General features: G+C 47.2%; 2 protein-coding genes across 3 annotated transcripts; one reads left to right on the top strand and one right to left on the bottom strand.

Moving 5' to 3' along the window:
* Window positions 1-806: 806 nt before the first annotated feature.
* MSL1 (MSL complex subunit 1) lies at window positions 807-13,191 on the bottom strand. Of its 2 annotated transcripts, XM_036837134.1 has the most exons (9): window positions 12,061-13,191; window positions 9,295-9,518; window positions 7,856-8,238; window positions 5,907-5,954; window positions 5,390-5,454; window positions 4,676-4,743; window positions 4,149-4,273; window positions 3,935-4,007; window positions 807-3,377 (listed from the first exon to the last, which is right to left on the bottom strand). In XM_036837134.1, exons 1-9 carry the CDS (start codon window positions 12,826-12,828, stop codon window positions 3,287-3,289), a joined length of 1,845 nt encoding a protein of 614 aa, XP_036693029.1. In that variant the 5' UTR covers window positions 12,829-13,191; the 3' UTR covers window positions 807-3,286. The 2 variants fall into 2 exon arrangements, with proteins under 2 accessions (XP_036693029.1, XP_036693030.1); XM_036837135.1 differs by lacking the exon at window positions 5,907-5,954.
* A 4,077-nt stretch (window positions 13,192-17,268) lies between these two features.
* LOC118887117 (60S ribosomal protein L17-like) lies at window positions 17,269-20,543 on the top strand. Its single transcript, XM_036837696.1, has 2 exons — window positions 17,269-17,358; window positions 19,589-20,543. The coding sequence occupies exon 2, from the start codon at window positions 19,950-19,952 to the stop codon at window positions 20,502-20,504; it is 555 nt and encodes a 184-aa protein (XP_036693591.1). The 5' UTR covers window positions 17,269-17,358; window positions 19,589-19,949; the 3' UTR covers window positions 20,505-20,543.
* The last annotated feature ends 5,123 nt before the right edge of the window (window positions 20,544-25,666 follow it).

Genomic DNA, 25,666 nt, shown 5'->3' with positions numbered 1-25,666 from the left:
GGAATTGATATTTTTTCATAACCCTGGAAGGCAAAGTAAGAACCAGTGGGCTCGAGTTACAAGAAGTTAGATTTTGTCAACGAGGAAGAATTTTCTAACATTTAGAAAAAAATGTATAGGAGAAAACAAAGTGTTAAAGGAGAAGCTGGGGCTTCCCTAGTGGCGCAGTGGTTGAGAATCTGCCTGCCAATGCAGGGGACACGGGTTCGAGCCCTGTTCTGGGAAGATCCCACATGCCGCGAAGCAACTAGACCCGTGAGCCACAACTACTGAGCCTGCGCGTCTGGAGCCTGTGCTCTGCAACGGGAGAGGCCACGATAGTGAGAGGCCCGCGCACCACGATGAAGAGTGGCCCCCACTTGCCGCAACTAGAGAAAGCCCTCACACAGAAACGAAGACCCAACACAGCCATAAATAAATAAATAAATAAAATTTAAAAAAAAAAAAAAAAAGAGAAGCTGGACTTCATTTGTCTGGAATGTTGTCAAAGGGAATCATGTATTGGAGTCAGACTAGAAGACCTCTAAGGTCTTTCCAACTGAGGTTTTACTAATTTAGACACCAGGCACCAAGTATCCTATCATTTCTTGTTTTTAAAGTTGCCAATTATGTGTAAGGAAGAACACAGGACAAAGAGGGATGAAACATACATTGTGTTCATACACAAATGGAAGTTGATATCTCATATAAAAGGGAAAATGGTGTTTTTCTATTTTGTGAAAATGGATTTCTTTTCCTAGTCTTTTAAAATATACAAGCAGAATTGTTTAATGCTTCCCAATAAATCTAATAAATTGAAGCAGAAGTTCAAAATTAACAGCCACAATAGTTTATTTACAATTGAACTCTTTATAAGATATTTACAAGACAACCAATTTTACACATCAGAAATGGTATCAAAAGTATGAATTACAACACAGACAACAATATGAAATGGGCATAAAACAAAGCTGAAGTGGACAGACAAGCAATTTCTCTTTTTAATTTATTAACACTAGCTTAAACTTTGTTAAGGAAAGAAACAAAGAACTGTGTTTTAGGAGAATTGCAGGTCCTTCAGTTGAAGATTGAATTTCACAGTGTTGTATCCCATGTAGGGAAAAAATAAGACTAATTTTCCCCCCACACTTCAACACACTGTAATTTTGCTCTTGGAACTTTGCTAATCTACTCTCCAACCTCCTTCTCAACAAAACTTCAACATATCCAAATCAAAGGAGAACTGATCTAGAAGAGGGGACAATAAAATAAGAGGTCCTAGGTAGAGGGAGAACCAAGGAAATAGAATCCACTTAAGTCTGGCCAGATAGCACCCATGGATTCCTCTTAGTCTAACTCAAGTTCAAAATCTGGGGAGTCTGCTGGATAGGCACAAACATAAAGGCTAAATTTGCTAATGCATATCCAAATTAGGAATCTGACAAATGCTGAAAATCAAGAAGAAACTGAGAGGAATCAAGGAATAAAAGAGACACTGACTGGTCTTTTTCTTCTTGGGCACATTATAAAGGAACATAACATAGGTCAGAGTAGGAAAGCCAAACAGCTTGCCATATTAAAATGATGGAGAACGAAGAAAATCTGGCCCAGTTTTTCTAGAAATCTCCTTCCTCTCCTTAAGGTGTGAGATGAGAGCCCCTAGTGGAATAAGTCCTATTTCTCTCTACATTCTTGCTGCAATGAAGTTCACAGCAGGTTCCCTTGTGGAGAGCCCACTCTCCTAAGCAGATGGAGTTACAAATGAAAACCCATAGTCACACACACACACACACACACACACACACACACACACAAAGGAGAAATAAGAGCAGCAAGATCATCCAAGAATACTACATGTGCTGCCGGAGTAATTCCTTTAAAAGTCAAACTCGGGGAGCACAGATCAACATCTCACAAAAAGCTTTAGCAGTGGGAGGCCCCTGAGGAACTTTTTTCTTCCCTTCCCACAGTGGTATCCCATTCTCTCATGCTCCACTGATGGGCCGGCCACACACCCTACATACCTTGGCTTCTCCTCTAAAAGTGCTAATAATCTGGGGACATATTCTCTTCAAGGATAAAAGCCCCTACCTTCTAGGAGATTAGACCCCTACTTGTTTTCATACAATAGTCCTGAAGACTAAAGAAAGGCAATTCCTATATATTTAAGACCAGAGGTCTTGGCTCTATTTTCCTTCCAGATAGTTACAGGGATCTTACACTGAGACCAAAGTGGCCTGGAGTGCTGTCCTGAAATTCTTTTAACAAAATGGGGGTGGGGTGGGGGGAACTAAGATGGTACACATACAAATCTATTTTTACAAAATGAACGGAGAAGCTCATTAGGTACATCTGTTTGTTTCAAGATGTAGACATTTGCCAGCCAAAGGAAGCACATATTTCCACACACACCCCCACCCTCCCTAAATCTCTATCCCACCACCAAGAGCTCAGCTAAAAGGATAAAACCCAACTAAGGAATACTGGAGAAGTGATGTGACACAAAGACATCTATACAGGATCTGGCATGCCATCCCCAAACACCAACGGCTTTTGTTTAGAGCCATAACTGGTCCCAAACTTACCATCCTCATTCTCTTTTCAGAAGATTTTATTCTTTGAGGGGTGGGAGAGGAAATTCAGTTACCCATTAACTAAGAAAATAATCACAGCCAAACATCCCTTCCCACATGGCTATATCACAGGATAGTTTTAAGAGAACTGTCTTTTCAGATATTTATCTACCAACTCTCCAATCTCTTTTCTACCCTGTGAAGATGACTTGCTTCATCACGTCACTTGTTATTCCTCATCTGGTCCTTAAGCTCATGGTGAGGTTTTTTGTTTTGTTTTGTTTTGGGGTAAAAACCATTATACTCACACTATAAGGCAGGGTATACCAGGGCAAGACGAGTGCCATGCAGGCACAGCTCTAAAGGCAGGGGTTGCTTCATCTTCCAAAAGTCTAATGAAGAGAGCCCTTTTACCCTTTTAACATAGGCAAATGTAGAGAAGCAGACCCCTGAAGCTTCCAAATCTGCCATCCTATAGATTTAGCTTGAGAGTTCATTTCCCCAAAAAGGGAAAAGAAATCCCAATCACCCTCCATAATTCACAATTAGCCCAGTGAAAGAGTATTTGTGAAATCAGAGTGATGAAAACAAAACCAAGATCAGGGGAGTGTGGAAGGGCATTACCAGCGAATGATAACATACATGAGGACATCGGTCACATATACAGGTCTCTGCCACTCTCTGGGAATGGCATGCTACAACTATCTGAAGACAGAAGGTTCTTGCCGGCACAGCTATTTCCTACATGTCCGATGAGGTGTTTGCTTCTTCTGGATCTCCAACCTGCATCGGCTACGCTCATCCAACCAGGGCAGCTCAAAATTCCTGGCAAAAAAGGATACGGTTACATGAAATTTCTAAAAATCTTATATTTGTATTGGTATGGAAATATGTATGGAAATATGTTAATATAAATGTTTCAGACATTACATGAAATTTCTAAAAATCTTAAAAAAAAAAAAAAAAAAAAAAAAAAAAAAAAAAAGAAAAAAAGGATACGGAAATCAACCTGCAAGACTAGAAGAAACTCAGTATGGACATGAGACTAACTCAAAAAAAGACACTATGCCCTTTACGACTCCTAGCCCTGACTCCCAAGTCCCAAGTTTAGAGTGTCTTTCCTGCCTCAAAGCCAGAGCAACGGTGTGCTATTAAAGTGATTGAATAATCTATTTCTAATTCAAAAAGCAATCCTCCTAATTCCTGGCTTGGGAATCTTATCACTGCAAAAACTAGTGGCCCAGGCAGCCTCACTTCTGTCAAAGAGCCATGGCTATCCCTAAGCCAGCTATTCCACCTTATATCTAGGCTTTCATGAAGTCTGGAAGGGAGGTGAAGCGCAGACTACCTGAGAGATGAGGGGAAAAAAACTTTATACTTACTGTGGAGTTAGTTTTGGTAATGGTCGTCCAAATGCTACAACAGGCAAGAAGGGGGTAATCATCAAACTTTCAACTACGGAAGAAAGCCAAATGGAACCTTGTTAGTGACACAGATGGAAAATGTCTAGCAACTATACCTGTTCCAAAATACTGCATTCATTCAGAGCAAGTAGTATCCTGGAGCCTTGTACTCTTTTAGATAAACAAAACTTACCATCATCTGGCTCAGGGAAAAATGAGGTAACCTCGGGCTCAGATTCCTGAATTCCTTTCTTTTTATACATTCTGAGCTGCAGTCGCTGTAAAATTCTTTGTTCCCTGATCCTCTGAATATCCCATCTGGGAAAAACAAACCAGACAAACAAAACAAACAAACCCAACATTACTGAAAACCAGCTCTATAAAGGCAACTCACACAATCCAGATGCTAGGGAGATCTTTGCTGAGTCTTCTAGATGGGGGATGGGGGGTGGGGCGGGGTAGGGGGGTAAAGAGAACTGCCTGCTTGGTTAGGGAAGAGCTGTGTAGGTCTGGCAGTCTAGATCATGCGTTGGTGTTCCCCAGAAGAAAAAGAGGCCAAACGTGTGTAACAACCACCACTTCAAACTCTGATACTCAACCAATTGGGAAGCCAGTAATTTAAAAGTATTAAGAGCTCCAGAGCTCCCCTCAGCATAGATAAGAGAGGTCAGGGTCCTATAAGGGTTCAGTTGTCCCCAGAATGGACATCTCTAGCCTCACCTTTTCCTTCTCTTCTCATCCAGCTCCAGTTTTGCATGCCGCTTCGAAAACACACTGTCATCCAGGTTCTGTGTAAAGAATAGCAGCTGATAAGCTACTTATCACCGTGTGACACGTGTATACTCATTTCCAGCTTCCAGGAATGTAAAATCTTTCACCTTCAGGTCCCACCTGAGTCTGTGAGTTCTATGGATATCATAGGAACCTCCTGGTAACAAAATCAACAAAACACATACTCCTTTCCCCACCCCTACCCTGTAGAATCTCCATATTCCAAAATCATTGCTATAATTTTCCAAGGTGAAAGTCACATCAAACTGAAACAACCCTTGAGACTGCCACAAACCCTCCCTACCTCTATACTTTATAAGAGTCTGAGTTTAAAGTAAGTATCAAACTTTTAACAGTCAAATGAGGTTGGAATATATAATGCTGTTGCTGAGTGGTACACGCTAACTTTTCTACTTAGCATGAAATCTAGCTTTGTTTTGAACATTCCCTAGTTATTTATTTTTTAATAAATCACTTAGCCACTCTGGACCTCAGTTTTCTCATCTATACAACAAAGGAGTTGGACTAGATAATCTCTCAAGTTACCTTCTTGCTTCAGAGTTCTATTTAACCCATCCATACAGTTACGATGACATATTCAAGTAACAGCCCCATTTCTATCTGTCTCTCACTCCCTTCTACTGACAGGTCTTAGGTACCTACCTCCAAAAGGTCTGAAGGATTTGGGTCCCTTAGAGGCTCTACTGAGTGGTCCCTCCAAGAAGGAACTGGAAAGAAAAAAGAAAAAGAAAAAGAAAGGGAGGAGGGGTGGAACCACCCTTAAATCCAAGGTCACACAACCTACTATTCACTAGGACAAGAGATCTCTCCCAGATAAGACAAAGTTACCAAGTGATAGGAACCCATTCTATGGCCTCACCTGAAGCCATATTCAGTGTCCTTGCTATGGTATTAAAAGAACCTAAAATGCCATTGCAGTCTGCCAAACACAGGATCACAAAAAACCCTAAATCAATACCTGACAATTCACATAATGGATGCTATTGCAGTTCCTGAAAAACAACTGAAATTGGTAGTCATTTGGAAGTCTATAGTGTAATCATACACCAAGGAATCTCACTCTCCCCCATCCAACTGATGGGGAATGCAGCTCCCAACCATCCACCATCCCACCAACCCCCACCCCAGGCCCAGCCAGCACAATTCCTATTCTACTCACCAGCCAAGACTGAAGTTTCTCCTGCAACACTTGATGGCATCAGACACCCTAAATAATGCAGGAAAGAAGAATCACCTCAGTGTAAAAAGAAAAAAAGCCCATACCCAAAATGGAGGAAAGGATCATCACTGAAGTTCTCACTAGGAAGCCATTTTGGTTTTTTGAGTTGTTCTTTTGAGAATTTCTCTCTGGGGGAGGGGAAGAGGGAACAACAGACAAAAGAAAAGAAAATAAGCCCACCACTTTTTTTTTTACACTGAGACGACTTCTTTTCTTCATTATTTAGGGTGGTTTCCCTGCAACAGTTGATGGCCAAGGATATCAAACCTTAAACTCAGAACATGGCAGGTGAGTAAAAGTTGACCCTAGTTTTCAAATAAAAGATCAGTGTTCTCAAAACTTACATATGTAGTCTTCTTAAACAGCTCCCTCCTCCCTCCAAACAAACTACCTTGCTGGTCCAGCCTGAACAACATGCACAAAGACTTTGGCTTCCTTAAAACAAGCCATTGAGACTTCCTCTTGAGATAGGGGCGTCAAGAATAAGGATTCACACGTTTATTCACAACTCAGGGTCCTCAAAGGACTGGGATTCCCCCCATCAGACTCTTTCTGTACTGCTAGGCCCACAATATTAGAGGTGTTCGGAATTTTCTGTACTAGGGCAGAAAGGGTTTTCAAAAACAGCCAGTCACACAGAACAGCTCCGGACTAAGCCATTTCCCAATCCCGGATGGGAAATTGCTTCACGGTTTCTCTTGTTACACAGCATTGCCATGGCAGCAAGAAGGTTAACCATTAAGGATGAACCTGTTCAACTGACTGAACCAACAAAAAACCTGAACCTAGATCAGGGTCCTGGTCTATCTCATGTACTCAAGTGTAAGGCCTAATGAAGTTTAGATAATTAAGAAGAGTAATCTATCTTCCCCACTTAATTTTGTCACCAGAACAGCCAAACAAAGCCTGGAGAATGCTCTTGTCTTACTGGAATGGATTCCCATCCCCATCCCTACTAGGGCAAGACACAGCGTTAGAAACTCAGGGCTGTGACTCTATCCAAGGCTTCCCCACCATCACCCCGGAGCACCCGCTGTGACTGTCACAGACTAACATTACACGATTGAAGGCACATTCCAGTTACTGGTTGATGTAGGAGATAGGGGAGCATCTCTGTGTGGAAGCCATGAAGAAAAAAAAGGGAATGAAGACCAAGGTCCCATACCCCACACCCATCCCAAGCAGCTCAGATATCCCAAGATAGTCCTTATTGTTTGAAAAATAGTTTGTAGACCATTTTATTTAAATATATGAACAACCAATGGGCTACTGCAATCCAAGTAAACTCTTCACATTTAGAACCTTTGTGAAGTATCGTAAGATAAAGTAAGACTGTTGGTCTTTGGCAGATTCCTCCTGCCCCCCAGACCGGGACATAGAGATACAGATAAATGTTTATATAGTTAAAGAGCGGAGGCCCAGGTGAAATTCCCCACCCCAAGCTGGCTCCCCAACCCAAAAATTACCATTGGCCCCTGAGAACACCCAAAGACCACCCTCCCAGGTTTCACACAATATCAATTGCAGGAACAGTCGTGCATGGCAAAGTATAAGTTCTATGCACTTCACAGCACAGAAAACCCTTCTTTCAGAGGGCATGCAAGTTGCCGGAGATTACACCCCCAAGTCTGGTGCTCTTGTGATGAGCAACTTACTGGCAAACACATCTCCCAGTGTTGTAAGCAGGCAAATACATTGAGCACATTTTGCTGTAATTCCATCTATTTGCAATGCCTGCACAGTGTCTGTCTCTGGCTGTTAACTTACTCATTCTTGACAGAACTCTGCTTTATTGATTGCACTTTTTTAAAAATGCCAAAGGCATTTTCACACTTGTTAGCTTGACCGCCACCACTAGGGTATAAGAGCAAGTGTTCTCTATGCCTTACTTGCTACAGTCTCCTCCTTCTTTGGAGAGGATTCCCGTAATGGTAACGGTGATGGGGGAGGCTGGTGCCAACGACACAAATACATTTCTGTGGTGGAAAGGTACGGCAAATCTTCTATCTCACTTGAGAAGGCTTTCTCCTTGGGATGGGTGCTGGGTCCCTTCTGGGGAGTCGAGAGTCTTGGCGGGGTGTCCACTGAAGACCGGGGCTTTTCTGGAGTTTCTTGGCTCCTCAATTCACGTTTACAAACAGTTTCAGATAAGGAACCACAGGGTTCCTCTTTAACAGGAGAGTGCTTAGGAGTTTTTGTTTTGACTTTTGAAAATTCAGGAGCCAGCTTTTTAACAGGAATCTTTCTTTCTGTACTTCCAAATGGGGATTTCCTATTAGATAGGGAAGAAAACATTATAGAATTTATTGACTCTTGAGTAAAATCTGATTTGATTACATTTTGGGGCAAGAGAACTAGCTTGCTTCAAAATAATCAGTATTCAAGTATCTAAATATCTGGGTTCATTTGGCTGTCATGAGCAGGAACAGCCTCACGCTTAACAGTATATATAATAGGCCCTTAGTAAATGTTTGTTGAACAAGTGAGCTTCCATGCTTAAAACCTCTACTAGTATCCTACTGCCTACTAAATCTAAAAAGGTTCCTATTTTATTCAAGATCCTTTAGCTAACATTAGAGGCCTCTACTTTGTGGCCTGTTTCATTCCTGTCAACCAGAGACCAGTCTCTTACTCCTACCCCCCCAATCCTATACCATGTTAATTACAATCTCTATTTCTTTTTTTTTTGCTATCTTCTGACTCTCTTTCTCCCACCAGTCTACACACACACACACACACACACACACACTTCTAGAATGCCAACTCCTCTCCTTTTTACCAATCTAAATTCTACACTTCTTTTTCAAGATCCATCTCCTCCTTAAAGTTTCACTATTCTAACGCACAATAATCTTTAATCTCTGAATAGTTTGTATCACTGTTGTCTATCTGCATATTTTATTGCAGTTGAATTCTGAGTTTTCAAAACTTATGCCATCCTTATAGCTAGACTAATCTCTTTGAGTCCAAGGACACTTAGAGCTTACATTTTAATGTCTACCAGTGCCTGATGCAATGAAGGAATTTAACACTTCCTAACTTGAAGTGAAGGGCTATAGTTTTCTTTAAGAAACTCAGCTGTCACATTTGTTGCCCACTCTCTTTATGATGTACTCTGCATTCTGTAGTTACTACTGTGACCAAAATGTTCCTAACAGACTTACATAGTCTGCGCAAGAATGTTTCAAGACAGTTTCTCAGCACAGAAGACCTCATGATTCAAGACATAGTTCTATTAAAACAAATTCATAAGTCCTAATCCCTTACTCTCAGTCACCGGAAACAAGTAACCTCATGTCCAGACAGTGTAACAAAGTTATCAGCACACCTTTTGTGTCCCTTTCCACTCCGCCCACAGGAGAAAGGCTTGGGAGGCAGAGTCTGGGATGTCTCGGAAAGCTCCGGCTGGCACTCCAGTTTAATTTTCTCAGATAGCTCCGTTTCCTCTCTCTCTTCAGTTTCATAGCCCTGAAACAGCTTGTGCCTTTCCTTCTCGTTATCCTTCTTTACCAGCTGCATCCGCCTTTCCATACGTTCAATCCGAGCAAGGAGCTAAAAGAGACAGTGGCAAAATGCAGACTTAAAAAACAAAAAAATTAAACACAGGTGCTTAGCCCCATTTGTGAATCAGTATGGTCTTCTGCCTCTTTCCATGAACCATAGCAATTCAACTTATTTTTAACAGGCAGACATTAATCTGAATAGATTTTCTTAAACACAATAGAGAAGACAAGGTACACTGCTTAATTTTAGGGGCTAACCTAGTTGGGGAGGGGCATGGGGGAATTTGTGGTTCATTCTTCTGAAAGAAAATCCTCTTCACTGGGAGGGGCCACAACATGCCTTTTAAATGGCATGGTCTCTGCTACTGCTAACCATGTGGCTCCAAGTCAGTTTGGGAGTTTCCAGAATTAACCTTAATGTTCTTTTAGGAGGCCCTAAGGTTCTCCAAACACTATCCTCTCTACTTCCACTCCAAAACACTATACACAAGGACAAAGTCCACACAGTACATTGAGAAGGAATTAAAAGCTCACACAATCACAGTGCCACTAGGGATTGCAGTGTTATTTGAAGGCGGGTGGGGTGGGGGTGGGGAGGTGCCACCTAAACAATGAACACTCAATTTGGAAGAATTATAAAAGAACCAGTACCCATAAATCCCATCAATCATCAAATGTACATATTGCTTTGCATTTGAGATAACAAAAAAATTATACCTATTTGTCTGAATATTGAAAACAAAGTCTTTTAATTCTAGTTAAAGGGAGGAACACATAATCAAACAGAAAATGTAAGTCTATTATCATTGAAAAGTTCACTTTAAAATGTTCTGAGAAAAGATGCCAAATGTGCTACTTATACTCTATAATAACAATTTTATTTGGGTTAGACAGTGATATTAATGTTGACTTCATTGCATCCACTTAGCTGCATAGATTTCATGAGAGGCCAAACAACAACTGGAATCAGAGAAACAAGCTTAAGCATCACTAAGACTGCAATACACAACAGAGGCAATGAATGCCAAGTTCAGACTGACACTCTATCCTTAACTCACCCCGCTTTTCCTGCCTAGGAAAGTCTGCAAAGGGGCCATTACCTCAGGAACTGAACAGAAACCTCCACAATCAGCAGAGAGCCCCCCTGTCAGCCACATTCTCATTTCATCTCCTTCTGTTTTGATTCACAGCCTTAACATTACTTAAACACGGTTTGTGGGTGACATTTCCTTGACTTCTTCTCCTTCACTGGTCGTTCTCTTCCCGCCTCCCCCCGCCCCCAAATAAGGACACGATGTGTTGTAATTACAGTACCATCACACCCCTAGACTGCAGTACAGTAGCTGAGCAGTGCCACCTCCATGTTGAGTAACTTCCACAAATCAACACCATGAGATAATTTAATGAGACCGGCCCCAGCTCCCATTCCACCTTGCAGAATGCATTCTCCAATAAAACAGTCGCTGCCTGGAGAGATTCATTTGGAAAGCAAACAAAATGAACAGCCCTCTGCTCTCCTGCTCAGCCCTTGGCGCACACAACGCCAGAGAGGGAGAGGGAGAGGGAGAGGGGGAGAGAGAGAGGGAGAGGAAGAGAGAGAGAGAGAGAGGGAGGAAGAGAGAGAGAGAGGAAGAGAGAGAGAGACTGCTGCAGCCTGAACACAACAATTGTAGAAACCATGTTTATTTTTAGGCAGCTGTAAGGTATGCTAGCACAGTAATATCCCACCACCACAGCTTTCCTGATATCTGGAGGAATATGTTTTAACACATAAGGTGCCCTTAGCTACTGCTGCAGTAAAAACAACCCTATATAGTCGTGCTCCTCAGAAGTACAAAGAAATAATAAATGACTTCCCTACTACCTTAAGATTCTAATACAGGGGAAAAAATTTTGGTCTACTTAATACATTTAATAAGCTTAATTTCCCCTGATGCCTTAAAAACCTTCCAGCCTCTAAACACCATGCTTATACAAGGGAGCTGGTTAGCAGGTCATGTTTTATAACTCAGATTCGTATTAAAAACTGTCTGAAATCAAAGGTGATGATTCGCTTAATATCATTTTAAAAAGCTGTAATAGGGTTCCACTGTGAATCACCTCGACCCCTCTGCCCATTAAAAGACCTACTACTCTGTCTAAAGATGCTACAGCAGTGCTTAGAGCAACAGCTGCTATGGCCCTCTCCTCCAGAATGCATTTCTAACGCAAAGCTCTTTAAGTTAACCCCTTCCAAAAAGAGCCACCACATATGTATCCCACCTTTTCATTTTTCAACCCCTCACAAATCAGGTCTTTTCCCACTCTAAACGTCTTTCCCACACGTCTGGGGCTGTCATTTTAAATTAACCCTTTGGCACCTGAAACCTCCCCTCCCCCTCCCCCTGGGAGGTTGCCCTTTAACCCCTCCCTCCAACCCAACGTGTCTGTGGGCCTGGCTCCCAAGGACCCGGCAACTGAGAAGACTCCTTCGCCGGTGGCCAACCTCCTTACCCCTAACCCAGGGATACCTTAACCTCCTACAGCCCCCTTCCCCCGAGCATGCGCACAACTCGCTCCTCGTCCCGAACGCAGATTAACCCCTCCCGTACCGTGTCTCTCTCTGACTTCAGCTCCTCGATCTCCTTCTCCTTGGCCTGCAGCTGCTGCTGCTGCTGTTCGATGAGGTCCAATTGCAGCAGAAGGATCTGTTTGAGGCAGGCGGCCTGACTGGAGGCTCCCGAGCCGCCGCCACCCCCGAGAGGGCTCTTCCTCGTACTCTTCCATCGGCCCTCGCTGGCCGCCAGGGTCCCGGCGGCGGCGGTGGGCGCGAGGGGTGGCGGCCCGGGCAGAGGTAGTGGTGGGGGTCCCGCCGGGTCCGAGGCGGTGGCACCTGGGGGAGCCGCCCCACCCTTGTCCCCAGCCCAGGGCGTAGGCTCTTTGGCCGCCGCCACGAGAGAGCCCGTCTGAATGGGCAGCACCGCCTGATACTTGGGTCGGGGACTGCAGCCGGCTCCGGCTGCCGCTGGCTCCCCCCCAATGCCAGCTTGTTTGGTGGCCGGGGGCGGACAGGGCAAGGGCACCGAGCCGCCCCAGCTCTCTTCCTGCTGCCCGGGGGCCGCCCCGGCCGGGAGTAACAAGCCCCGGCCCTTGCCGCCGCAGCCGGCCGGGGAGGGCGCAGGGCTCCCGCCCTGGGAGGAGGCCAGCGGAGGCCCCGGCTCCTTGAGCTTACGGTGCCGGGGGAGGAAGTGGGCTTCGGCCGCCCCGGGCTCGTCCTCGGGCCCGCCCAGCGCCGCAGCTCGCTCGTAGTCCAGTCGCTGCTCAGGGTTGCCGCCGGCAGGGGCCGCGGCCGCCTTGAACACTGCGGATCTCATGGTCATAGTGGTCCGGAGCAGCGCCGGGGACCGAAACGGAGGAGGGGGTGGGGAAGGGGTGAGGTGCGGGGGGTCGAGGACGGAGGAGGGGGAGGGGAGTTTGGCGGGCTCGCCTCAGCAGCGCGGCAGCAGGCCTTGGCTAGCGCGGCTCCTCCGGGGCCCGGGCGCCATCCCGCCGGCGTGCGGAGAAGTGGAGGCCGCGGCTGAGGCCCGCCGCCGGCCCATGGGGGCCTCGCCGCCGCCTCTGCTGCCGCCGCCGCCGCCTTCGCCTCAGAGGCAGGAGTTCGCACCCAGCCGCCCCCGAGCTCATCCCCGGAGCTCGCTTCGGCCCCCCCTGGCCCGGCCGGGCCCGCCTCGTCTCCCCACCCCACACCCCCCCTTCCCCGCCCCGGCCCCCCGCCCCGGAGCTCTCCTCAGCCGCCCCGAGCCTCCATTTTCCCCCCCCTCCTCCTCAGGAGGGGGTGGGAGGGATGGGTCCGCCCAAAGCCCTCCTACTCCGGGAGGGGGTCTGTCGCCTCCCCCGGGGGTCTCCGGGCTCGGGGTCCCCCTCCCCCACAGTCACCCCCGGCGCCTCAGCGTTTCCCTTTAAAAAAAACGGAGTCGCTCGGAGCCGCCACAGCCGCAGCCGCCGCCGACCGGAGGGCGCATGCGCCGGGAGGGTAGCGGGCGGGAGCGAACCGGGAGCTGAGAGGAGGGAGGCGGGCCGCGCTATTGTGAAAGGGGCCGCCGCCGCCTCTAGGAGGGCGGGCAAGGGGCCGCGGGGGCCCCGGGCGCGGGGGGCCGGCGAGGGGAGGCCGGGGATGAGGGGCGAGGACCGAGAAGCCCGAGGAGCGGCGGGGTGAAGGTGGGCTGCCGGAGGAGGGGCGAGCCGGGGGAGGGTCAGGAGGAGTGAAGAAAGGGCTGGGGCCATGACGGGTAGAAGGCGAATGCGGAGGCTCCTCGGGAGAGAGGAGCGTGAGAGAATGGAGTTGAAAGGAAGGAAGGGGTCTTCGGGAGGCAGAGGCGCCCTCCGTGGAAGTGTACCGAGCGGTCCACGTACCCTGCCTGCGCTGGACTACCCCTTCCCCGGGCACCTTGGCAACCGGCCTGGCCCTCGCCGGAGGGGCCCAGCGGCCCCGCACGCCTCCTGGACCAGTCAGGATGCAGGCTCCTATTTGAGCCTACGGGTGTTTCCTGGGCATAGAATTCTAACCCTCCACCCCCAGCACTCCCCAGCAGCCCCACACTGGTATGGGAGAGAATGCAGTTCTTTGTCTCTAAGGGATCCAGGCCAGAAACGGAGGGGACCTCTGGTTCCCCGAGGGAGGAAAATCCATGATGTCTGCTGCCTAGGGAGTTGTTGCCACCACCTCCCTGGAATGAAGTATTGCCTACTACCGACAGTTCTTTCCCAACGGCCATCTCCCCAGCCTTCTTAAGTCGCTTCTAGCATCTTCTGGGGGTTCATGAAGGATTGAGGCAAAGGAAGTCTCGGAAGGGACCTTTACCTTTACCGGGAATAGGAATACTTTAGGGTATTCTCCTATGCTGAGCACTTTGTCCTCTCTCTTCAGTGTTCATTTTGTGTGTCTGTCTGTCTTAACTTACAGGCAACTTTAGCTAACAAGTCCTCACAGAATTTCTCCTGGAAAAACTTTTAAATAGTTTTAATTGATTGTTTTTCTTTTGTGTTGAGGTGGGATTTTTTTTTTTTTTCCAGTCTGTGTGAAGATGGAGATGACTAACATTCTTTGGCCTAATGTGAAAACCTCCCCAAAACACAGAGCACTGGAAATTTTAAATAAATGGGTGCGAATATGCTAAGAAGCCAAGGGAGCCCCAGCCCTCTTCTGCCAGACTGTATGGCCTCAGATCTGCAAGGGGAGTACTGGAGTTAGGGATACCAGTGAAGGAGGTGTGTGGCAGGAGGCATATAGAATAGTGGTGATCTTTTTCGGTGTCGAGACTTTCAATACCATCTCTACACTGGCAACTCCTAAATTTATATCTTCTGGGATCATCCCCTCACTCCAAAATCATATATTCAGCTGCCTAGGAGACATATCCACTTGGATGTGTAACAGGCATTTCAAACGTACCTCTAAAATCACACTCCTGAATTTCCCTCACCCAAATCCTGCTTCTTCTACAGCCTTCCTCTCTTTCTCTCTCACTCCACATCCAATCAGTCTTCAATCCCATTGCCCTTCAATATATATATATATCCAAAATCACACACCTTTGCAACATCTCCACAACTTGCACCTTGAGTCATAATCTGTGCCATAATCGTATCTCACTTTTTTATTGCAGTAACCTTGTAATTAGCCCCTCAGTTTCAAGCTTTACTTTCCCCCACTTAAGTCTGTTCTCAACACAGCAGCCATAGTGATTCTGATAAGATATGAGGCAGAACATGTTCTTTCTCTGCTCAGAACCCTCTCATGACTTCCCATCTTACTTGGAGTAAAAGCAAAATCGTCATTGTGGCTTGTTGGATCTGGCCCCCGGGACTGCTCTCTGACTTTGGCTCCTACTACTCTCCCCCTTACTCACTCCCCTCCTGCCACACTTGCCTCTTTGCTGTCCTTCAAACACACCCAACATGTGTCTGCTCAGGTCCTTTCACTTGCTGTTCCCTCCACCTGGGTCACTCTTTCTTCAGATAGTCACGTACCTTCCTCTCTCATTTCCTTCAGCTCTTTACTAAATATCATCTTTTCATCATGCCTTCTTCTCTGGCTACCCTGTGTAAACGCACAACCTCTTCCAAATACCCTCCCTTGCCTTTCCTGCTTTATATTTTTCATATACTTATTACCATCTAAGATGTAATTGACCTTGTTTATTGTCCTCTCACACTAGAATGTGAGCTTTGTGTTTTGTTCACTGCTGTGTCCTTAGCCCCTAGAACGATACCTGGCACAGAGTAGGCAGTTAATAAATATTCACTGAATGAGTAAATGAGCTGTTTATATTAAGAGAAAGCATGTACCCTTGACCTTTAGCTTGGTTGAGAATGACAGTCTTATAACATTAATAAAGTGTAAAAATTAGTGAAACCTAGGGGAAAATAAAGTTGTCTAGAAGCACAGAGAAGATAGAACATACTCTCTGGAGGGAATTGAGGAAGTGACAACTGAAGTGGGTCTTAAAGTTTGAGGCCATAGGTGGACATTTCAGACAGAGGTGAGAACATTGCCTAGGCATGGGATAAAAGGATGTGTTGGAGTAAATAGGAGAAGTTGGCTGGACTTTAGCTTGGATACTGGGAAGTACAGGGGATAAAGCAAGCAAGGTGTGTTGAGACCAGATTGTTAAGGTCTGAAGGCCCAGTTAAGAAATGGATACAGTCGACCCTCCATATGCGCAGGTTCCACATCTGCAGATTCAACCAACTGCAAATTGAAAATATTCAGGAAGGGACTTCCCTGGTGGCGCAGTGGTTAAGAATCCGCCTGCCAATGCAGGGGACACAGGTTCGAACCCTGGTCCGGGAAGATCCCACACGCCACGGAGCAACGAAGCCCACGAGCCACAACTACTGAGCCCGCGTGCCACAACTACTGAAGCCCGTGCACCTAGAGCCCATGCTCTGCCACAAGAGAAGCCACCGCAATGAGAAGACTGCGCACCGCAACAAAGAGTAGCCCCCGCTCGCCGCAACTAGAGAAAGCCTGCGCGCAGCAACGAAGACCCAACGCAGCCAAAAATAAATAAATTAATTAATTTAATTTAAAAAGCTGACCATTAAAAAAAAAAAAATTTCAGGAAAAAAAATTCTAGAAAGTTCCAAGAAGGAAAACTTGAATTTGCCGCAAGCCCGACAATGATTTACATAGCATTTACATTGTGTTAGTTACTATAAGTAAACTAGAGATGATTTAGAGGATGTGCGTCAGCTATATGCAAATATACGCCATTTTATGTAAGGGACTTGAGCATTTGAGGACTTTGGTTTCCTGAGCAGGGTCTTGGAACCAATCCCCCTCGGATACTGAGGGACAACTAATTTATCAGCCAAGGTGAAACATCGAAGGATTTCCACCAAAGTGTGGAATGATCAGATTTGTGTTTTTGAAAGCTAACTTCAGTATATCTTTGCACCGAAGGCAGGAGGCCAGCTTGCAGGCTGTTAGTCCAGGTGAGAGATGATGAATGGTTAATCTAAGGCTTGAGAGTGTAGTTATCACATTATTAGTAATTTGCAGAATTTCTTGATCGACAGAAAGTGTGAGGAGGGGGTGAGGGAGAAGGAGGACTTTGTGGTCAAGATTTCTAAGGTCAGGCAGATGGCAATTCCATGAACAAATTGCATATGTTTTCTTCCTCACTAGACAAAGTGTGGTCCTGGACTGGCATCACCAGCATCAGCTGGGAACTTGTTAGAAATGCACATTCTCAGGCCCCGCTCTAGACCTAATGAATCAGAAACTCTGCAGTGGGACTCAAGCAGTCTGTGTTTTAACAAGCCTTCCAGATGATTCTGATGCACCTCAAATTTGAAAAACACTGCTCTGGAGTCTATACCAGGACCTATTCTTCAAGAGCCACATAGTAAGTATTTTAGGCTTTGACAGCCGTGGAGTCTCTTGCACTATTCAACTCTGCCACCGTAGCACAAAAGACAATGTGTAAATGAATGAGTGGTGGCTGATGATGAGTGGTTAATCTAAGGTACCAGTGGTACGGGGATTTAGAGGGAATGACAGGTGGCAGACTCATTGTTTGAAAGCAAAGGCTCTGGGGTGAGGCTGCAACCAGCGATCACATTCCCACCATTTTATAAAATTTTATTTAGGAACACTGAAGTTTAAATTTCATATGTTCTCATGTTTCATGAAATATTATTTTAGATTTTCAACTATTTAAAAATACTTAGTGGGACTTCCCTGGCGGTCCAATGGTTAAGACTCCGCGCTTCCAATGCAGGGGGGAAGGATTCAATCCCTGGTCAGGGAACTGAGATCCCTCATGCCTCTGGGCGTGGCCAAAAATAAATAAATAAATAAAAAAACAACACACACACACACACACACACACACACACACACACACACAAACTTAGCTTAGCTTAATAGAGAAATGCAAATCAAAACTACAGTGAGGTACCACCTCACAGCAGTCAGAATGGCCATCATTTTTCTTTTTTTTTTTTTTGGTTGCATTGGGTCTTCGTTGCTGGGTCTTCGTTGCTGCACGCGGGCTTTCTCTAGTTGCTGCGAGCGGGGGCTACTCTTCGTTGCGGCGCGCAGGCTTCTCATTGTGGTGTCTTCTCTTGTTGCAGAGCTCGGGCTCTAGACGCGCGGGCTTCAGTAGTTGTGTCACGCAGGCTCAGTAGCTGTAGCTCACGGGCTTAGTTGCTCCGCAGTATGTGGGATCTTCCCGAACCAGGGCTCAAACCCGTGTCCCCTGCATTGGCAGGCGGATTCTCAACCACTGCGCCACCAGGGAAGTCCAAGAATGGCCATCATTTAAAAGTCTACAAATAAATGCACCCATGTAAATTAATGCAGGGTGGCTTAATACTGTCATTTACTCAGAGATCACATACTTCCTATTTTGTGTATGTTAAAATGTACTTTCGTGAAATGATAGTGATAGTACACAGCAATCGGTGGTGGGTAGTTTTTTAATGTCCTTACTTGGCAAAATAAAAAGCTTACATCAGTCCCCCACAATTTTTTTTCCTGAAAACTTTACAGTTCTGAAATCCAAAGTCTAGGATTTCACTGCTCCAGGCTAAGTAAACATGCTTTTCTCCCCCAAAGCGAAAAGGCTGGAATTTTTGATTTGAGGTCTGATCTTCTTGATCTCAATTCACAGGATGAGGTGGATAGACCACCAGAAAACTGAAACCTGGGAAGAGAAGCTCTTTAAAAAGGGAAGAGAATTCTTGCTTCCAAACCATTAGGTTCTAAACTGTGATAATCTCTGAACTAGGACATATCTAAGGACGTGAGATATCAAAGAGTAAAGGACAAGAGGGAGAAAGTGGACCTACTGGCTGAGAAGGAGTCTTAGGAAAACCATAGGACCCATAAATCAAGTCCCTAATCAAATCTCTATTTCATCCCTAATGGGATAATGACCATTCCCATTTGCCCTCTGGCTAAGTGTATGGATGTAGTTGAAGCCAACACTTTCACCATTCCTCTAAGACTTTTTGGAATGACAGAATTCTGTTTCTATGACCTACATTCTTTGAAGGGAATGCCTATAGTGTGGAAAGAGCATGTAGCAAGCCCTTTTAACAGTCTGGGTCTTGGTTTCCCCAGACCAAAAAGAAAATTGAAATAGATCATCTTTAAGACCGTATGAAGCTGTGTTTTCCTACTAAGAGTGGGGCCGAACTAGGTATAGTAAAAAGAGACTTGTTTTGGCTTCTTCCCGGAGACAGAGTACTCATCTGGGCGGCTTCCTGAGGCTCTTGGAAAGGTAAATAAAGACGGGTTGCGTGGCTGGCATTAACCCAGCTCCACATGGCACCAAAATGAGACCACGGGTGGAGAGGCCACCTTTCCCTTTTTTGGGAGGATGGGGGATGGGGAACCAGCATGGAGCCACAAAGGTTTCCGGCTCTGAAGCCCTGCCCCGGCTCAGAGCTTTCTGGCAAAAACCCTGTTCTGCGTTCCAGGCCTCCGCGAGCAGGATGCTCATGTGCCGCTCCCCTTCTCCCCTCCGCGGGGGCCTCTCCGCAGGACACACCCTCCCTGCTGCCTTTCTTTCTTTCTTTTTTTTTAAATAAAATCACAACTCAAATTCGGCTATTTTTCTCGTTTTGCCAGCCCCGCCAAAACTTTCAGCGAGTTCCGCCCACTCCACGTGGACCTCCCTTCCCTGGCCCAGCAACCTCTGCGAGGACCCCACCCCCAACACGTGACCAATTGTTATATTTCCTTCTTGGGGTCCTTTTTCCGCTGGCACCAACTAACGACTGAACAAAAGTGCCCCCTTCAGGGTGAATGTGGAGCCGCAGCCTGGGGAGGGGAGGAAAGTTGACTGAGGACTGGAGTACAATAGGGGAACGTGACTGCCTCTGCTTAAAATGATTTCAAAACCGTAACTCCCTGGTTAATAACTTTAAGGATAATACAATTAAAAGATGAGGCAGCTTTTGCGGTAAGCGGCCTGAGGTGACCTCTAAAAATGGTTCGCTATTTACTTGACCCAGAAAACCCCACAAAATCATGCAAGTCAAGAGGTTCAAATCTTCGTGTTCACTTTAAGAACACTCGTGAAACTGCCCAGGCCATTAAGGGTATGCATATCCGAAAAGCCACCAAGTATCTGAAGGATGTCACTTTAAAGAAGCAATGTGTGCCATTCCGTCCTTACAATGGTGGAGTTGGTAAGTGTGCCCAGGCCAAACAGTGGGGCTGGACGCGGGGTCGGTGGCCCAAAAAGAGTGCTGAATTTTTACTGCACATGCTCAAAAATGCAGAGAGTAATGCTGAACTTAAGGGCTTAGATGTAGATTCCCTCGTCATTGAGCATATCCAGGTGAACAAAGCCCCCAAGATGCGGCGCAGGACTTACAGAGCTCATGGTCGGATCAACCCATACATGAGCTCTCCCTGCCACATTGAGATGATCCTTACTGAAGAAGAACAGATTGCTCCTAAACCAGAAGAGGAGGTTGCCCAGAAGAAAAAGATATCCCAGAAGAAATTGAAGAAACAAAAACTTATGGCCCGGGAATAAATGCTGCAAAAAATAAATGCAAATAAAAGCAAAAGCAGAGTGTTGGTTGTCTTAATTAGTAAATCTATTTCAAGTGTCATCACAAAATGGATCAAATGAGTTTTCATAAACATGCTGTTTTGCAAAAAAAAAAAAAAAAAAAAAAAAGAAGAGGCAAATTCAAGAGGAAGGATATCATTTTAAAAAACTGCTTTGGGGGCTTCCCTGGTGGCTCAGTGGTTAAGAATCCACCTGCCAATGCAGGGGACACGGGTTCGAGCCTTGATCCAGGAAGATCCCACATGCCGCAGAGCAACTAAGCCTGTGCGCCACAACCACTGAGCCTGCGTGAGCCTGCGTGCCACAACTACTGAAGCCCGTGTGCCTAGAGCCCGTGCTCTGCAAAAAGAGAAGCCACCACGGTGAGAAGCCCGTGCACTGCAACAAAGAGTAACCCCCACTCACCCCAACTAGAGAAAGCCCCCGCGCAGCAATGAAGACCCAACACACCCAAAAATAAATAAATTAATTATTTAATTTAATTTAATTAATTAGAAAAAAAAGAAAACTGCTTTGGAGGTGGAGTTGGGTAGAGTTTTAATCCCTAGCTGCAAAGTTGGTTGCCTCTACTCCATTTCCCCTAGAGTTCTTCATGATGCTGGCAGAGCTCTCTGAGATCCCCGAATACCACCCGAGTTCTTTAATTACGGGCGGGATAATGGGAACGTGGCCTCTCCTAGGGTGAGCGTTCTGCTTCTTGCCTCCTCCATCACCTCCCCTTCCCCAACGACACTGGAAACAGTTCTTCCTCTCTGGGCTCAGTTTCCTCAAGCTACAAATTACTTCTAGAATGGAGAATACTCCTCTCTCAACGTCGGGAACATTTGTCCTGGATGGGAAGAGCCCTGGGAGATCAACGGTGGAGGAAGGGGGAGAGGGCAGGACAGCAAAAATTAGTCCAGTGGGAAGGCTTGATGCAGAGCAAGGGGACTAAAGAGGAAAAGCTAGAAAATAGGTTAAGTGAAGCTAAACAGAGGAACTGTTTTCCTTGGGAAAAATTCTGACCGGGGCTTTGTCCATTTTCCGCCCCACTCCTTTTCCCCACATGAGATGTGGTGTTGAGAGATTGGGTAGGGAATTGGGGTGACAGAAGTTACGTAGTTGGAGGCTGACTAGGAGAAAGGGTTGTACATCAGGTAGTGATCAGAGAAGGAAGGGTAGGGAAGGGTAAATTTAAAATCAGAATAGTTGGGTGCCATTTGCCCCTCCAAAGTCACAGAGGTCATGAATAGTAGATAGCCCAAGAAGTACAAATCTTGGGGCACAAACAAGGGGACTTGCATTGTAGCCAAGAAGCACACTACCCAGGGGCATGTTAAAGAGAGATGTGTCAAAGGGAATGGGAGGAGTCCTAAGGCACCTATTTTCAAGGGAAACAGCTCCAAAGCAATCAAGCTAGAACGTTAAGGACTAGGGACACTTGCTCTCCTATAACTCAGCATCTGTCAGCGCTCCCATTACCAGGTGCTATTTCCAGAGTCCTGGGTCTAGTGGAGGAAAAGGGAGGGGCCTTGGTGGAGAGACAGAGGGAGACCCGATGGGCTCCTCCCCCAGCCCAGCTGCAGTTCTAGATTCTCGCCACTCGGGGGCTCCCGAGCTCAACCACAGTCCCAGAGTTGGACGGGGACGGGGACGGGGACGGGGACGGGGACGGGGGCGGGGGATGGGGGCGGGGAGAGAGAGAGAGCCTCCAGAGGACAGTTTGGGACGTCAGTGGTGACCCTGAGCAGAGAGGTGACTTAGGGGTCATTTACTCTGAAGCTGCAGACCCTTCGCATGGCCGTTGGGAAGACATCTAGCCTCAGCCCTTCTCTCGTGGGACTGGGACTAGTTCCCCACCTCTTACCCTCCGAGGTCATTTCCTCCCCTGCGCGTTTCCTTCCCCTCCCCCATCCTTGTGGTAGGAACACCACCACCATCCCCCACAGCCTGTCAGAGTCCTGAGGAATGCTCTCACCCTGGCTGGGTGCCAAGCTCTGGACTTCCTGGGCTTTGGGGTGGGGCTTGGCCAAGGGGAAGCCCTTTGGACAGGAGAGCCACCCAATCCTGCATAGCCTGCTTTCGCGCGCTCTCTCCGTGTCTCTCTCTCCCTCCCTCTCTCTCTCCACCCCCCACCCCGCACCCCAAGCAAAAGGCTCATCTATCATTCTCTGTCACCATCACCTAATTTCCTACCCCCACAATAGGATTTCCTTGCCAGGGCAAAACATCCACAATATGGAGACGGTGGGCATCCTAAACACTGGTTTACAGTGAGAGAGGGGGAAAAAATCTATTACAGAACCTGCCTTCCCTGTTCCAGAAGGCATGTAGCTGTAAGGAGAGGTTCAGCTGCCAGGGTCCTGAAGGTAAGGGTTTTGTAAATGGTCATTTGGCCCTGGGGCTCCTTCTGGATCCTCCTCAGAACCCTTGGGTCTAAGGAAGTACGTCTCTCTGTAGTAAAGCTTGGGAGTGAATTTCTGCATATCTGACTACCTCTACTCACCCTCCATGTTCCTGAAATAAATCAGCTGAAATCTGAACTTGTTGGTCTACATCAAGGCCAAGGAAATCTTTCCACCCAGCTGTAGCCGACTGGGATGGGTTCAGCAAGAATGGGGAACGGGCAGAAACTACTCCCAAATCTAATGAATAGAGACCAGGCCTGTCAGAGGCCTCTGCCTCCTCTCCAAGGGGTCACTGCTCAGAAATGTTTTTGCATTGCGGGGGTTGGAGAGTCTTCTGATATTGTCCACAAATGACAAAGTGAGAACTCAGTCCTGTGGCATCCCCTGCCTCGCGGTCCCTCGGTACAGATTTTGCAGACTGTCTCCCTGAAGTCATCATCTGTAACCTGTGCCAGATTCCCAAGTTCCTATCTTGAAATCTCAGCCCCCCACACCCAGGGCCTAGAGGAGAGCCGATGTAGGTCACTTGCAGCTGAGCCTACAGGGCTGTCTGCCCCTTGAGCGCAGAGCCTTTCAGGCACAGAGAGGAAACCTTGCAGAAAAGTGAGAGAAAGGGCTCTGTGAGAAACAGAGGAAAGCACTCCTCAAAAAATGAAGCATGGAGAGGCCAGGAGTCAACTGGTCGCACCTGAGACAGCGATGGGAGCTTTGCTCCTAAGAGGCTGCATGTGATGGAGGAGGGAAAGGGAGAGGAGAGAGGCTGAGCATGGCCCCCTCCCTGGCTTTCCCTCCCATGCCCCACCCTTGCTCTGTTTGCCTGTGTAAGGGAACTCTTCTGATCTACTGTCCATCCCCCATTCTCCAGTCGCCTTGCTTTCAAGGCTTAGATTTCATTTTCTGGGGCCTTTGTGACTTGCCTCAGAGACCCTCTGCTTCCTCTGGTCACAGTTTCTGTGTCTCAGGAAGCTAGAGTAGGCCAGGGTTGTCCCCACCCGCCCCATTGAAAGACTCTTCCTGCTTGTTATCTGTTAAACTCATTTTGCCCAGGGTACTTCCAACCCTCTGGGACCTCATTTCTTTTCTTGGCTCTCCCTACCCCTATCCCCCAAGATCCCAAGGAGTGTGTGTTTTTGTGTGCATGCATGGTACTCATACTGTCTTGGTTTTGCATGGGGTGTCAAGGACCTATGGCTGTAACAAGCTTGGGGTCCTCATGGCCAGGAAGAATAGACAAGGGACCAATTTCTACCTCCAGACTCAAAACAATTTAAACCACAATCAATTGTTCTGTAGGAGTCTCAGGACAGGAAGAAAAGTAGGGAAGATGGAGAAAGGATAAATAATCAGTCTTAGCATTCTCTTCCCCTCATTCTTCCCCTCAAACCTTACCCTCCCCTTTCACAGCTCAGCTACTTATCCTCTTATCCTCTCACTACTCGTTTGCTCTCATTCCCAGAATTCCTGCACACAGTAGGCACTCAATAAATGCTTTTTACACTGAGTCAAACTGAATCCGGTTATGCTCTCTGGCTAAACTTTGAGATGAAAAAGCACAAAAGGAGAAGGTGGACCCTCTTCAGATCCTGGGCTAGATTCTCCTACAGGACTGATTGCTAGGGAACAGAGACCCAGAGCAGTGGTTCTCCTGCATCAGAATCGCCTGCAGAGCTGGGTGAAACTCAGATTGCTGGGCTCTACCGCCAGAGTTTCTCATTCAATGGGTCTGGGATGGAGCCTGAAAATTTGCATTTCTAACAGGTGCCTGGGTGATGCTGACCCCTCCACTAATCCTGGGACCACCAGTGGATCCTGAAAATCACTGTCTTAGGGAACCACAGCCCCTCACCCCAGTGCTCACCATGGGGAGCTGGTTCGTTCCAATGTCATACAGTTTAGGAGGAAGAAACAGGTGAGAATTGGGAACACGTGACTCCTGCTCAGTCCTCCACCCCAACGCCTACAGGGGTCCCAGAAAGATAGGGCAAGGGTGAGCAGAAGTCGGTCTCCGATTGATTAGACGTTCTCTTTTTAAATAGTCCATCGACTCCATCCTTATTGAAAGTCACTTCCCAAAACATGTTTTGCAGCAGCAACGGAGCACTAGGAATTTCCTGTGGCGAGGCAGCGCCAGCATGGGGAGGGGAGAGGCCGTGCTGAGCGAGCGCCTTCCCTTGGCTCGGGCAGGGCCACGTGCCCCACCCCCTCGCTTGCACATGTCTGCGCCGCCACCGCCGCAGCAGCCGGGCTGTTTATGAGCGAGTTGTTGTGGTAGAAATGGAGCAGGCTGCACATGCCCGGGCCATGTGACCCCAGCAGCCCGCGTGAGCCTCGAGCCGGCACAGACACACTCGGCCCTGTCCTCCACCGGCTGGAGAAAAAGGAGGAAAGATGGGGAAGGAGTGAAAGGGCACTGGGCTCCCTTCCCCCGTCTCCTGGCTTTTTATCCTGCTTCTGTCTCCTCTGTCTCTCCCAAGCCACCAGGGGAGGAAACACCCAGGAAAGGAACATGGTTTCCCCAGGCATATTCTCCTCCCAGGCAGCCCCTTGGCATTTACACTACCCAGAGCCCTAGGCCCCAAGTGAACAAAGGGCCTCCCCAAGCCAAGAGCGCAGAATGCCAGCCCCAGTCCTCCAAGTGATGTGCTAATGTCAGCCCAGAGCCAAGACTTGGTTTCCCCGCAGCCTGGGCTCCCCAAATCTGGCCGCCTGGTCCCCTCTTTCTAGGAAGGAGGATGC

The sequence above is a fragment of the Balaenoptera musculus genome, chromosome 20 (genome assembly GCF_009873245.2).
Source record: "Balaenoptera musculus isolate JJ_BM4_2016_0621 chromosome 20, mBalMus1.pri.v3, whole genome shotgun sequence".
NCBI lineage: Eukaryota > Metazoa > Chordata > Mammalia > Artiodactyla > Balaenopteridae > Balaenoptera > Balaenoptera musculus.
This window is presented reverse-complemented; position numbering and strand designations above follow the sequence as displayed.

Bases quoted from the DNA above. Each gene is read 5' to 3' on its own strand.
- LOC118887117 (XM_036837696.1), top strand. From the start codon at position 19,950: ATGGTTCGCTATTTACTTGACCCAGAAAACCCCACAAAATCATGCAAG.
- MSL1 (XM_036837134.1), bottom strand. From the start codon at position 12,828: ATGACCATGAGATCCGCAGTGTTCAAGGCGGCCGCGGCCCCTGCCGGC. The intron at 5,455-5,906 runs GTGAGTAGAATA...TTTTCTTTCCAG, and splicing joins AGAAACTTCAGTCTTGGCTG to TTCCTTCTTGGAGGGACCAC. The intron at 4,008-4,148 runs GTAAGTTTTGTT...TTTCTTCCGTAG, and splicing joins TTTCCCTGAGCCAGATGATG to TTGAAAGTTTGATGATTACC.